This window comes from Trachinotus anak, unplaced genomic scaffold (assembly GCF_046630095.1).
Source record: "Trachinotus anak isolate AG129_WGS33_773 ecotype Australia unplaced genomic scaffold, CSIRO_AGI_Tana_v1 ptg000013l, whole genome shotgun sequence".
NCBI classification, from domain to species: Eukaryota; Metazoa; Chordata; class Actinopteri; order Carangiformes; family Carangidae; genus Trachinotus; species Trachinotus anak.
The window spans coordinates 21,473,847-21,488,722 of record NW_027273864.1 but is presented as its reverse complement, the minus strand read 5'-3'; the positions used below and the strand labels follow the sequence as shown (position 1 = coordinate 21,488,722).

General features: G+C 42.3%; 2 protein-coding genes across 3 annotated transcripts in view; one reads left to right on the top strand and one right to left on the bottom strand.

Moving 5' to 3' along the window:
• LOC139630527 (A-type voltage-gated potassium channel KCND3-like) overlaps positions 1-14,876 on the top strand; it is a 135,890-nt gene that overhangs the window by 17,989 nt on the left and 103,025 nt on the right. The gene's annotated exons all lie outside the window — the stretch shown is intronic.
• Positions 822-14,313, bottom strand: cttnbp2nla (CTTNBP2 N-terminal like a). 2 transcript variants are annotated; one of them, XM_071494727.1, is made up of 7 exons: positions 14,183-14,313; positions 11,013-11,117; positions 4,493-4,738; positions 3,498-3,605; positions 3,144-3,332; positions 2,823-2,993; positions 822-2,668 (listed from the first exon to the last, which is right to left on the bottom strand). In XM_071494727.1, the coding sequence occupies exons 1-7, from the start codon at positions 14,219-14,221 to the stop codon at positions 1,709-1,711; spliced, it is 1,818 nt and encodes a 605-aa protein (XP_071350828.1). In that variant the 5' UTR covers positions 14,222-14,313; the 3' UTR covers positions 822-1,708. The 2 variants fall into 2 exon arrangements, with proteins under 2 accessions (XP_071350828.1, XP_071350829.1); XM_071494728.1 differs by having other exon boundaries at positions 4,505-4,738.

The window sequence follows — 14,876 nt, the reverse complement described above, 5'->3', positions numbered from 1 at the left end:
TATAGTTGAGGCAACACAGGGCGCAAAATAAACAGTTCAGCCCCACTTAAAGGTTTCTTAACTTTGCAGCTAAGGAGCAGGAGGTATGACTCCAACACAGTCAGACGCCACAGAAACAAACACAGATAAATGAAACATTCACCCGTGAAGTACACAGTGCATATGCATCCACCGGACAGTAGAAGAAAGCCCTGAGTAATGTACTAACTTAACCACTTATGTTTATCTGTGTCTCTGGAAGTCTTTGTAATCTTATAGTAGTAAAAACTATTTAAACTATTTAAAAACTCTGCATGAAACTAACATACCTGTCCTTTTACAAACAGGAACTGTTCTCAGAACGCTAGGACTCATACATTTCCACACACATCCACAGAGCTAAAGTTGTTGCATTTTATGGTGAGTCAACATTGATGAAATCAACCAAATCCTGTTTACTTTAGATATAAACTCTAGAGAATCAGTTGCATATGTCAAATATCTGAGGAGTCAGTTCATTGATCTTTGTATTTCCCAGTATGCAGGAGCCTACTTATCGTAGTTACTTATTAAATACTGACCTCTAGAGGACACCATGTGCCCTTACAGTACAAAAAATACTTTGTGGAAATTTGATCGTTAAATAATAATTATCTCAGTAATAATAAGCATATATGGTGATTTAACATGCCATCAGATTTTATTGGGTGGTATCATCATAAGTATAATGTTACAAATTCTTTCCCTCATTAGATCATTCACACTGTTAGGATTAATACCTCCATCATTGTGTAATGGCAATATGTTCCAGCAAGAGTATGAATACATAAATGATCAATACGTGACAATCTTTGGGATTAATTTATTAAATCTTCATCAATCATACACAATACCGTAAGGGATCTGATAAAAGAAGAGATAACAAACATGGCAGTTGTGTTGCCATATAAATCAAAGCCATGGTGGACTATAAGACATTCGCAGTGTTTTATTATGTTTTCTCATAAACGACAAAGGCAGGACATTGATCAGAATCACTAATCTCAAACAAACAATATATTGTACAGTGGTGACTGCATGTAATCTGAGCCTGTATGATCATAATAATGCAACATTAAAATCATAAGAACAATGTGCAGTACAACACTGATTAGACTATCTGTTGTATAAAACTATTATACATTAATAACTAAGAAACATTAATAAAATAAACTATACATTTTTATAAAAACGACAGCTACATATGACTGTACAACAAAATGAGAATATCTAGCATATATTGGTCCAAGAATGACTTATTACATTTGGTCTGAGGAGTATTTATTTTATATTAGCATACATACTTGAGACAAAGTATAGGGGGAAAAATACCTCGTCAGTTAATAAGTTGGTTTGTGTTCTTTGGAAATATGACACAAAAAAAAGAGGACTTGATATACTGCAACAGTATGCTGTGCCCAACATACAGTATTGGCACATTTTGAAACTAAAACTATCAGCTGTAACTGCTCATTAGTACCAGCCCCTTAACCACTACCTATAATAGTGCCTCAACATGTATTTAAAAAAAAATCTAATAAATACAAAAAGCATAACAGTGTTTGAGGGGACCTCTGTTCAAATAAGCATAGCCATGTACAAGACGATATCTCAATCTCAATTTCCAAGATGTGGATTGAACTATGTTGTCACAAGCAGAGCAGCAGCTGACGAATTGATTTGTGATCACTTAATTGGATGAAACCACCATGTCCAGTTCTTTGACTCCCTCCTGGCTGGAGGTGAGGCCGCAGCTGCCTGAGAGGGGGCTGTCAGAGAAATGGCTGGCAGACCTGGGCACCGCAGCTGGGGAGGGAGGGGCCTGGGCCAGACCGGGCTTCTTGGGGGGGATGGGTGGAGGATTGCCCCTGTCTGCCCTGGGGATGGTGGGTGATCTGATGCCCTGTGGAAGTGCCCCCGCAGCCCTTCCAATGACGGGAGACAAGGGCGTCGCCAGGCTGCGGTAGTCTGTACCAAAGGGTGAATTGTTTGGTGCCGCAAGCTTCGGTGCGGCACTCTGCTGGACGGTGGTGAAGCGAGACAGGACTTGAGTGACTGTGCTCCGGGCCATCTGTTTGACTGGGCTGGCTTCTTGGGAGGAGGTGCTGGTCACAGGGGAGACCTCCTTTGGTGAGAGAGGGAGAGCAGGCTGCGTGGTCTGGAGCTGAGGTTCTGGGTCAGCGGTTCCCTGGAACTTGTGACGAGCAGCGTGGAAGCGCTGGTTGATCCCGGCTTGGTAGGGGGACTGGTAGCTACCAGGACTTGGGCTGCCTGGTGGACGTTTGGCAAGAACAGGCGAGGCACAGGGGGAGGAGGGAGGGAGAGCGGAGGGGGCGGCATTGCAGGAGGAGAATGACATCTGGGTCTGATGAACTGGAGGATTTTCATTCCCGTTCTGTAGGCAAATCTTCTCTGAGAGGGCATTGTTTGGACCATGGTGCCCATTGGTCTCCAGTGGACAATGGTGACCGTTGACTTTTGGTTGTGCAGGTGGCTGGTTTCTGTCCTCCTCAATGTCCTCCACCTTCATAGTGTCTACTGTGCTCTTTGCTAGAGGAACTCTTGTGGCCCACTCCTTCCCTCCTGCCTCTGCCGGAGCTGCAGCTCTCATCATATTCACCTCCTCCAGGTTCCTCTTCAGCTCTTCTACCTGATCATAAAATAGAAAATAAAATTAATTTCAAGCAGAAATTTGTGCAGTGCAAGCTAATTTTGTTCTCTTGCACTAAACATTAGATGAAATAACTTCAGGTACTCATAGTGTGCCAATTGCTTCCAGCACAGCGATGAAGAAAATCACACACCTGCAGCTGTAGCTGACAACAGTGAGCTTCCTCCTTCTTCAAACGTGAGCGGAGTTGCTCTCGCTCCGTGTCAAACTCAGCTAGCTGCTCCTCCACCCTTGCCTCCATCCTAAGGGCTCGCCTCCTCTCATCCTCCAGCTCCTTCTTCAGGGCATGACAAGCCTCCTTTTCCTAAATGAGAAAAGTTTTTTTTTTTTTTTTGGGAACAAAGGATGCAAAATCTGACTGACTAAGCCTAAAATTCGCACCACAGAAGGAAAGTATGCTGAGGGGAAAGAAAATGAAATAAATTGCCTAACTTGGCTTCAAAATGTGAATAACCTTGTCAAGTTTGCGGCTCAGCTCAGTCAGCCGGTGACCCTCCTCCAGAGCTCTGGCACTCGCCCACTTGCACTCTTTGGCTAAAGCGCAGGAGAGCTGTTTGTGCTGGGCCCGTTCTTCTTCTAGCTGGTCAGTAATCCGCCGCTGCTCCTTCTCCAGCCGCCGGACCTGGCTACGCTCAAATTCCAGCTGAAAGGACAGAGACGAGACACACAGTGAACAAATTGGTCAGAGGCTGGTTACAGTTTATTTCAAAACTATGCCAATCTCTCATCGACTCCTATTAGATTTACGCAGCACATTTAAGAAAAATAACTTGCAGTGCAATCCATGTCACTATGAATTAGAGGGCACCTGTTGTTGTAAGCGCTCTTTCTCCTTCTCCAGGATGTACGTGACATCATCTCCCTCTGCTGTGTCCTCAGCATGCTTCCTCTTTTCCTCCTCCAGATCTGCAATGACCTGGTACAAACACAGTGGGGAGACAGAGAGTCAGAGATGAAATGATCTCTCTCAAGTTTGGTCTGTTTGGAATTTGGGCCATTTACAGTTACTTTGAAGCAATGCAATGATTACGCTATAACCAAAGATACTGGTAGCAATTCAGCTATATGACTACATAGTTCTTCTTTCTGTGGTTTTACAAAGTATACAATGATGGAGTGCTCTGTCTTTGCTCAATTCTAAAAGAGGCAATGGAAATTATTAGTTAAACAACGATTTAAATATTAATCTTATTTCAGACCTAAGTTTTTAATATATTTGAAAAAGTCAGGTTTGCATTCTATTCTTATCAGTATGACATGTTTTTGTGTAATCTGATGTGATTTATAATAAAATCAGGAAAGTATGCCATGGTGCATTTCATTATTATCTATAAATAATGGTGTGTTCTCACGCTCACATGAAACAAAAGAAACACTCAAAATCTGACATCAATGTGCAGGTTCATGTTTGTTAGCCAGCACCTGTGAAGTACTGCTGGATATGTGTGTGTAACCCTTAGTGATAGTTCATGCTGATAACAATGCTGCTCTCAATTTTGTTTCTGATGTCCCTGAAAAACATTTTGGAAACAGCAGGTTTTGATCAAGAGGGTCGATTTAACTAGTGTTGCAAGATTTTGTTGCTATCAGTGTGGATTTTAAATTTTCATATATTCTGTGTCTTTAGACTAAATGTCCATAAAGTGGTAGTAGCATTGCGCTTTACTCGCTGCCTCCCCAACAAGTGTGTTTTTGTTCTTATCTACCACTGAGGTCAACTTTTATTTTGCATATTACCCATGTTTTTTATTAATCTGCGTACGGAAGCGGCTAATTTCTGCCTGTCCTAATTAAGAAACTCACATCCAGACTCACCCTCCTGTGCCTGCTCTCTGCTGCAGCCAGCTGGGCCAGCATCTTCTCTTGCATCCTCCTGCAGTGGCTCACCACCAGTTTGAGAACCACCAGAGGGTTGGAGACAGAGGAGGAACAGCCCGGCTCCTTGTTCTGGCCTCCCATAGCCTCACTGTCTCTCTGCAAGGCCAGGAAGGGGTCGCTGAGGTTGTACCTGCCATAGCGCTCCTGGATAAACAGCTCTTTACGCTGGGCCTACAGAGATAAGAAGAGAGGAGTGAGATTGTACACTGAAACAGGCAGTGATCAGGTAGCTATGTGGTAGGAAATGAGTTTGAGTGGAACGGTCTGGCTTTCCATGCTTTTGCATAAATTTAATAGCGGCTACTGAATGGATGGCCATGAAATTCAGTGCAGATATTCATGTTCCCCAGAGGATGAACTGTAATAACTCAGGGGATCCCCTGACGTGTGGTTATGAGTGAAATGTCTTGGTAACCACTGGATAAATGATCATAAAACTGGGCATGTTAGCATGATGACGTGAGAATTTTGCAAAGCACCTCTGTGCCTGAGTACAGCCCCGGAGATGTTAGCAGACCTTTATAGTCTTAGTCCTGTTCTCTACTTCTTCTACCCTCTGCCTCGAATTGTAAACTAAGAACAGCACCAGTTTAGATGGTCCTCAAGGATTCAGTATACAATGAGCTGGTCAAATGTAACTCTAGCTGTGATTAAAGCAAGCACTAGCATTCAATCAGACACTGAACTTTTAAAATTGTTATGACATTATCTGATGATTATAATCAGTTATGATTCTAGTTAACACATGCTTCTGTCATTTCTCCCCCATTTAAACAGGAAAGCGAATAGTGCGTTCAACATACCATGATCAATATCTCACATGCTAGAGTGCTAAATAAGCAGTAGATAAAGGAAGGAGAAAAGAGAGGAAATGCTTAAAAAAAAAACACAAGAGAAAGAGTGCTAGCAGGAGGAAGGAGCAACAGATGGTGTGTGTCTGTCTATCTTTAGCAGGACAGCTGCTCTGGACTGGGCCTTGGCCAAGGCAGGACCTGTTCTCTGTTTAACTCATGACAAAGCAGGGACAATAGCAGCAAGACATTTCAGGTTCAGCAGATACCTTTGGGCTTGCCATTAACAGGGGATGAAGTAAGGATGAGAGAGAGGGAGGTGGGGGGGGGCAGAGAGAGAGAGAGAGAGAGAGAGCGCGAGTGAGCGAGGAGGGCTGAAGCAGAGCTGGCAATGTGTCTTCGTGAGGTTTCAACAAAAGAGGATCAAGAGATTAGAGAGAACGGTATCCTCTCTGGCAGGGTGAGGACAGAACTCTTGACGACTGATACTGAGATTACTTGAGAAGTTTAAAGTGTAGTCAAGCGCGTGGGTGGGCCTGCAGAGCAATATTTAGCCATTTCACTGCTCTTGTGGAGCCCTGAACTGCTCATTGTGTAAGGTGGGTATTATAGATCAGCACACAAGTAAACCATGACCCCTCATGAACAGGACTACACTGGAGCAGAGCTATGACTGTTTTAAGTAGGGATGCAGTGATTCAACATTTTCTGTACCGATCTATACTTTCTTTTCTTAAATTTACAATCTGTATACTTCACTGTGTGGACAATAAAACATTTGTATGTCAGGTAACATGAGGCCTGGGGTTACTGTGGCACCCTGCTGCAACTGGTACAGGTAAATGATACAAACACAGAATTTTATAATGACACTGACAAAGAAACTTGATTTAATGGATCTGAAGGTATAAACCTGATCAGTGCATCCCCAATTTTATGAGGACAAATAATTTAAACTGGAAGCAGCCCTGACCAAGAAACTTAACACAAAACACTTCAAACTTCTACAATCATATTGATTACAAATCTATAGAAGTGATCAGGCCTTATCAAAACAAATTAAAATAGTTTCCATGAATTCTATGAAACTGATTCAACCGAGTTATTTAGTGAAAAGATGATGGACTGACTTCAGATAGAGAACCAAAGTTCAAACAATATTCCACCAGAGTTCACAGGCTTTGTGATTTGTCATTTCTCTACATCTTCATTATTGGCTCATCTGACCAATAAGAGAGGACGGCAGGGCCGCGGGGCTTTGCTGCTGCTATTTGATCCAGTCCGCTGAGGACAGTGTGAAGGCGGATCAAACAGCATGAAGGGGCGAAACAGGAAAACACAGGGTGCCCTGGAGAATTAAAAAATGCCTCTCAAATGTAGGCACATATCTAAAGCCCAGTCGCCACTCAACACCTCAACAACAGTTTTGTGTGTGATTCAGAGTGTGTTGTCCTATGTGTATACAACACAGGCTTCACATCCGATTGACTCAGAGAAACATCCCAATTGTCTGCATTTTTATGCAGAAGATTTATGCAAATACTAAAGCCAAAAATACAATATCTTGAGCGAGATTATTCACTGTCCGTCACTTTGTTAGGATTAGTCTCTTTTTTTTTTTGGTCTAAAATGTAGCTATCTAATTTTAAGACGAGTCTTCAAAGAGAAGTCTGTCTACTGACTTGGCCTACAGCCCATCCCTGTTCCCATCAGTGACTGTCTGCTCTGATGTGTCACTTTACAGTCACAGATTAAATAAGCTTAGATCAGGGTTTCCATTCTTGACACTTGAGTTGCTCAAGGATATACACTCAGCCTGACTCTCATTGCAACGGTTGTATGCCACAGCAGCAGGAAAAAACCCAACTTAATTTGTATGCCATTGTTCATACAGGGGAATGTATACATAAAACGTTATAAAATGTTTGGTTTTTTTTACTTTAAGATGTTTCTAGAAGGACATTATTCTTGTTATTTTCTACTTCTTCAGTCTGCGCACATTTTTGCAACTGGATAATTGCTCTCTTTTTTTTTTTTCCTTTTTTCTAATTCACACGACCCCTATTACACAAGTTCACTCATAAACACAGACGCTGTCTCTCTCTCCCTCCCCAGCTCCTCAATTCACAGACAGACGTGCACGTTCACAACACAAAGAGAGGCTGTTTTCCTCTGCATCAATCCTCCACTGCTGCACAGAGGGTGGAGGAAGTGAAAAGAGGGATTACAGAAAACCCATTTTTAACGTCAGTTAATACTTAACACCCAAATCTACCAGAGCTTATTCATTACATCATACTGTACATGTGCAATACCCGTAAACATTCAGGACATGGCTGTTATGCATCACAGTCTACCTCCATTATTCCTGCTTTTGTCTGCTGGCTACAGTTCTTGGCAACCTGTGTGCTTTTGCTACGGAAGCCGTCTTTGTGCCATGGCTGCCCCGGTTCCAGTGTGGCTTATCTTTTGCTGACACATGCCTGGACCATTTCAGTCGTGCAATGTTGGCGACAAGATCTGTACAATACTGAGGGAAGGTGATATGTGAACTTCTTACCCTACAGTCCTATGTATCTCGGAGCTGCTTACACAGATTGCTAAATAGTATAAACTATATTCATGTCATGAAAATGTTGTACAAAAGACATGGATATCTGGAAAATACTTTCCATCATTATAACAGGTCTGTGGCTGAAACGCAATGTTTCTGACAACAAGCATAATCCGTTAATGCATCTTGAAGCCAGAAACAAAGTTATTTTCTGTATATCAGTGCTGCTCCATTACCACAGAACACACAAGGTAAACCTGTTTGATGTTCATCCATTTGGAACCACACTATGTGAACTCCACAGTTAATTAAAGGCTCATTTCCATATTTGAGTCGCCTTTGAACTTAAAGTAAAGACTCATATTCTTTACCCAAAGCAAAGGGACTACTGGATCACTGCAAGTCTTTGTGTGCCAAATACAAGCATTGCCAGAGACTTACTTCCTTTTGAAAGCCACAGCGTGAGCAGCTGCAGAAGTGAGTCACAAGGGGGAAAAAATGCAGCGGATACTTAGAATGCCATTGATAGTTCTGCATAATTAAATATAGTGGACCATAGAAAAACCACATCATTAACCCCACATCCTGTGCTTACACTTTTTTTCCTGTAGAAAATTGCTGATAAGAAAGTTTTAGATTTTTTAAAACGCTGACAAAGGACACAACACATGAAAACTTGCCAGGTTTTCTACTCAACCAGATGAGGCATGCGAGGCAGAGAAGTGAGCAGTTGATCATGTGAGGTACAGTTTATTAAAAGAAGTGTTATGCATGGCATTATTACCATGGTGATTTGAGGTTAAGCTTAACACTTCTTGCATGACGCTCAGTTTAGTAATGACACGTCAGTTAAGATCAGCATGACTGGACCTACTTATTGTTGGAACAAGAGTCTGCAGCCACGCTCACAGCTCTGTTAGGTGCTTTGAGCAAAATGCTAAAATCAGCATGCTAACTTATTCAGACTGACAATACTAACAAACTGATGTTTAACAGGTATGGTCATCCTCTTACTCTAGGATGTTGGCACGCTAGCTTTTGGTAATTTGAACTGAACACAGTACACATGAGGCAGGTGTAAATTATATTAATTTAGCAGATACTGGGTCATAAACCAAAGTACTGGGCAAATAAAATTTTGACCAGATGACAGTGCTAACTGAAAACTGAAAGGATCACCAGGGTTATTACAACTCATCCTCATGGGAAGCATGAACGCCTGAATCAAATTTTGTGGAAATCCATCAAGCCGTTGCAGACACATTTCTCTTAAAATCACAGATGTGATTCACACGGTGGCGCTAAAGGAAAAGTCAGAGAACCTCCAAAGTCAGTAGGAGTCATCCTCTGGGGATTCTGAATGTCTGCACTGTTCGTCCAGTAGCTGTTGAGATACCTCACTTGATGAGAGCTCTGATGAAAATTCAGGAGATCACCAAAGTCGATAAGCTTCATCCTCTGGGGACTATGAATGTCTCTGTGAATCACAGATATGCTGGATGTTTTGCCATATTTGCCATATTGTTGACATATTTCAGTCAGGACCAAACTAGTTGGCCAACTGACAGACATTACTGCCATCCATTATAGACTCTCACATGGATAAAAACAAAGGTATTACAGGGTGATGTTTTACTGATAGCAATCTCCTTTCATATGAGGGCGAGCCTGCAAATTCCTCATCACTAATTCCATAAGGTATGAGTCGTGCAGAGAAGATATCACTTTTCACTCAACTCTCTGCAGTTCATTTCCTACAGGTCAGTGATTACACCCTTCATTAAAGCACTGCAGGAGTTAACACTGCAGCACTGATCTGAACTGAGTCCTGAATGGGTTAAGAGTTTGACCCGGTGGAGCCATGAAAGAAGCGAAGCCATGTTCCCCTCAAGCTCCAGTTAAGGCCAATGTTTATTTGTTCACTCCTACTCTCGCTCACATTGAGTCATCAGGCACCCAGCGTGCTGCAATTCTTCTTGCCTTAGATGGCCAGATCCCAGGAGAGATGTAGGAATGTGGTCTAGACACAACACATGAACATTCAGCAGCAGGCTCTCTTCGACTGCTGCTCTCTAGTTTTTTCTTCCAATGGTGAATTTTACACCAGGAAAGCGAATAGCGTCCAAATAGCGTAACGGTGCAACAGAAATGCTGCATGATTCGTTTGCTTATTCTTTACTTACCTTAAATTTGTGGTTAATTAACAGTGTTACTAAAGTAAGTTTACAACTCTTTTATTAAATGAAACATCCTTAAGGCTATGCAAACAGTCACTGAAAGCTCACGTATGTGTGCCTGCAGTAACATCACAGCGAAGGACACAGTGTGGGAAAACAGCCCGGGCAATCCTTTAATTGAAATGCAGCATTAATCCTGCCAAAGTAATACATCCTGAGGCTGAAACTAGCTGCCATGTATCGGAGCTGTGAGCGTGTGGCTTTTACTAATTGGGTTTATGTTCAGGTTCACTGGGCCGTGTCTACTCATTTCAGCTCATGAAAAGAAAGACTTATGTTATTATGAGACAATGCCACAAAAGATTCACCGTTCTCCGGAGGCACAGAACACTAGTTTGGAGTGAACCAGAGGAATATGAGCTGTACAGTCACAGACAGATAGATTTGTTGTTTCCAGACAGAGAATGGGTACGAACAAGAAGACAGGGTTACTTGGATTAAACTTGATTATTTTTCCCAAATTTTTTTTCCTTGTTTTGTTGCCAGTTCCTTCTGTGCTTTAGGTCGATTAACACCAAAACTGGCAGCGACCCCCAGAGCTCCATACATCCATCACAAACAGATCATGACCAACTCCTGTAGGCCTGGTAGTCTGTCGCGAGTTTCACAGCACCACACAAACAGCTCACACCACTGCTGCAGCATAATCTGTTTCTCTGTTGTCCACCAAAACGTCACTTCTGACACTTCTGTGTATCACATATAGTATGACTGTATATGTTTGTGTTCGCCATGAGTGACAAGCATAAAAGGCTCTCCATGCAAACTGCAAATGGGGGGGGGGTTCGGGGTGTTTTATATTAACAAGACAGGTTTGCAGTCATTTGAACATTGTGTATGTCACCAGCTCCATTGATAGCTACCTTTAGGGCATCAATGACCAGGTCCCGGGCCTCCAGCTCTCCCTCCAGGATGCTGAAAAGCATCAGCAGCTCTGGCTTGGTCAAACTCTCCATGTTCATCTTGGACTGTGAGGAGAGAAGATGAAAGAAAAGAAGTTGGCGAATCAATTTTAGATTTTTTTTCTTAAAATTGATGCAAACAGGCATGTGTGGCAGTTTATGTTATCCTTGTTCATTCTACCACATTATTGTGCAACTCCAAAAGAAGGAACCCTGAGAAACTACAAATCACTGCCTCTTTTGTTTTCCCACAATTTCTCAGTTACTTCATTTCATCGTGAAACAAAGCCGTATTTTCAAATCTCCCCAAATCACCCGGACAGACATCTGATCTATCCGATTTAGCTCAGTGATTTATGAGCTTTATGTGGATATGTAGTTATTATCTTGGGAAAAAGTAATTTTGCAGAGCAGAACCACCACACAAAATACATAGATTTTTTTCCCCCTCTGGTATTAAAAGAAACCAGACAGGTTACTTTGGATGTATTTCAGAGGTGTATTTAATGCCTCACATTAAGCGCTCCATTTGTTTAGTGTAGCTCAAGCAAAATGTGAGGATAAAGTGTCAAACAAATACAACTGCTGTTAAAAAAGCTAAATATTATGCACAACAGCACCATTTACAACTGCAACAGTGCAACTGAGCTGCGAGGGCTATATTTTACATTGAAGTTGCTGGTTTCATTTCCCTTGTGGGTTTTGGGTATTTCTGGGAGGTGACACAAACATGGCAACAATGGAAGATGACATGTTCATCTGGCACAGAGGGCTCACATGTCAAACAAGAGACAGTCAGCTTCCACCATAAATACCTCAAGCTGACTAACCGGACTTTTTAAATGTTAAATATAATATCACTGTTTTGTTTTCCCTCAGTATGTTCCACTCATAATGGGTGCCGTGACAGTTACTTTATGCTGGAAATGCAGTGTGGTCTCTTTGTAGTGTCCCTACACTCTAATCTCACAGCTGTGTTGGTTCTGCTGACAAGCCCTGCGGTGTCCACACCTCAAACATCCAACCACACTCCAAGCCGAGCGAACGTATGCGGGCCCCCCTTTGAAATCCGATCAAAGCTGTTGATGCTTTTACACTGAGCATCCTTTTCATCATGTGGGACCTGTAGGATAGATGGATGCTGCAATGGCCAACTATTTAATGACAGAAACTTACTCTAGCTTGACTCACTGAAATAGTTTTTTTTTTTTTTTTTTTTATATGTGGCTGAAAGCATCTGAAAAATCTCCCTCTCTGCTGTTTACTGGACTGTGATCTGCACCTGAACTAGCATTCATTCAACAGGCTCTGCTCTCAGCAGCCTGTGGTCAGCACAACTTTCCACATCATGAAGTCATCAGGAGGGGGTGGGCTGCTCTCTCGGAGCACTGGTTGCATAATGAGAGGCAGGAGCCACCGGCCTTTTTGCATTTCAGCTTGTAGCTACAATTTCCCAGGCATCTTCGATAACATCAGTGGGAAAAGAAACCTGAAAATTACCAGTGGCGTGCAACGTTCAAATACACTGTGAAACCAATATAGCGCAGCATGCAGAAGTGAGAAGAGGAATGAGCCACGATTCTGGCGAACTGCATCCACAGCCTTAAATCCCCGCAGCAGCGTGCTCTCACAAAGAAGGCACACAGCGTTTTAGTTCTGCCCTCACCAGCACTCATGGTCTGTGGCTTAACCACAGGGGTAAAATGCTAATTAAACTACAGCATACACACCTCCCTTGGTTTTAGTTTACAGGCTTGCTTGCTAATTTCACAGACCGCCGTAATCACTGTGAGAAGAGTGTGCGCTTGTGTTATGAGACATGTCTGGCCCAGCGGGAGCCTACATGTGTCACCAGCCTTGTTTAGATCCTCATCATTTTAATATTATTTCACCTAATCCCCTGAGTTATAGCTGGTAATCATGAGGGTATACAAACACGGAGCAACAGCATGGGAAACACAAATATTCCCACACTTTCTCATAGCTCCACCTCCGATCAGAAAGCCCCGTGTCCGTAGTCACTTTTATCCATGTTTGTTTTAAGCCTGGTCAGCCATGTGCCTCCTCTGCAACGTTGTAAACTTATTACAAACACACAGCAGCTTTTCCTGCAGAAACATACGCTTTGCTCCAGTGCAATCAGGCAGCAAGTTTGTGAGTAGCTGCTTGATAATACAGTTTATAGGTCAAATTGCTCATGTTGAATCACAGCAAAACATATGCTTCCTATATCTATAGGGTTTAAAATTTGATCTAACTCATTTATTACTAAATTATAATCACATTAAGTGTGACCTAGACTTAAGACAATCCTTTTGCACAGTGGTCCAGTGCAGAGAATTGCATTGTCTTTGAAACCGTGGCAAACTTTTTTCAGTGCATGAAACTTTTTCCAAAACTGTCATTCCATCACATCTTCCAGCTGGAAAAAAAAAAAAAAAAGCACAGGTTGTGCATAGATCCATGTCACAGACTGTGAAACCTCCTCACACCACAAACTTTACCTGCGATGAGGGTCAGCTGAGGGGAAGTGCAGCCTGAGAGGTCTGCTGAATTTCCTTGCTCTGTTAATCAGGGTGGCTGACCAGATGCAGCATGTCTGGATACTAAATTGGATTTGGTGGCCAACCCAGTTTTTGTCTAAGCCACTTGCTTCCTCACTCAGCTTGCTACCTATTGAGTTTGATACAGCCCGGTCTTAAAAGATGAAAATTAAAAACATGTAAAGTAAAAATACTAAAAAAAAACGTTGACCCTGCTGAGTAATAAAAAAAAAAAAAAAAAAAAAAAACCTGGAGCCGCTGTAAATTGATCCAGTCAACATTATCATGAAGATCACACGGTCACCGGTGACTGACTGGGGGAGATGACATGGATCTGTCGCTTTTCTTCTTAGCTGCAAAGGATAAAGCTTCAGTTTCGCTGTATTTTTGCACGATGAAAACACATCTTCGTGTCATCTGATCTTAAATGCAGTCCGAGCGGCTCGGCCTGTAGCCTTGACTACTTCAGCTAACTACATCTTTTTTTTTTTTTCTTTTTTTTTCTTGTATCATCGGGGAAACGCTGCAAACGATCGTTTCTAGCTTCACACGCACCGACACGGAACCGTCTCCTGTAGGTCTCCTTACCTTCATGGGGCCCTCTGGGGTCTTTGAAAACTCCAGCATGAACTTTTCTCCTGTCAGAAGATTTGTTTGACTTGGTTTGCGTCCTCTGATCCCGACGCAGCGGAGCACTGAACGGCCAAGCGCTGCTCTCACTGACGGCTAAACCAACCAATAGGCGAGGGAGAGCTCAGAGCGCTGACCAATGAGAGACGAGCTTGTGGGAAAGGGGGCAGGGACAGTGGAGTCCCACCTCTTGGATTCTGGTTGGATTTCTTTGTTTAGTATTTCTCGAGTGCCTGCCTCTTAAAGAATCTCTCACAGGCACGTAAAGACTTTGAGCAAACGGCCGTAAGAACTATACAAGTGTTTGTAAAGCAAAAATATAAAGCATGACATTCTCTGGTGTGTTTGTGGTCCTTCATGGTGTCCTCATAGTGACTGAAAGACAAAGAGATCAACCTTGTAAGAAACCTTGTTGTAAGGAAAAAGTGCAGATTTACTAAAGCAATGCAAAATGTCTGATATGGATAAACAGAAAACACAGTTATTAACAATTGTGAAGATAAGAACAATGCAAAATGTGTGTGTGTGTGTGTGTGTGTGTGTGTATATATATATTTATATATTTATAGGAGGTGTGATTACAGAAAGTAGTGGGTTTATTTATATACTTGTGTAGTATTCTTCAGAATGTAGCCTATATTATGTAATGGTG

What these genes read in the sequence shown, in the direction of transcription:
- cttnbp2nla (XM_071494727.1), bottom strand. Translation starts at nt 14,221, where the DNA reads ATGCTGGAGTTTTCAAAGACCCCAGAGGGCCCCATGAAG. An exon ending in ACAGGAGGGTGAGTCTGGAT is followed by an intron (nt 3,606 to 4,492) that starts GTGAGTTTCTTA and finishes TGTTTGTACCAG; the next exon opens with GTCATTGCAGATCTGGAGGA. An exon ending in TGAGCCGCAAACTTGACAAG is followed by an intron (nt 2,994 to 3,143) that starts GTTATTCACATT and finishes TTTCTCATTTAG; the next exon opens with GAAAAGGAGGCTTGTCATGC.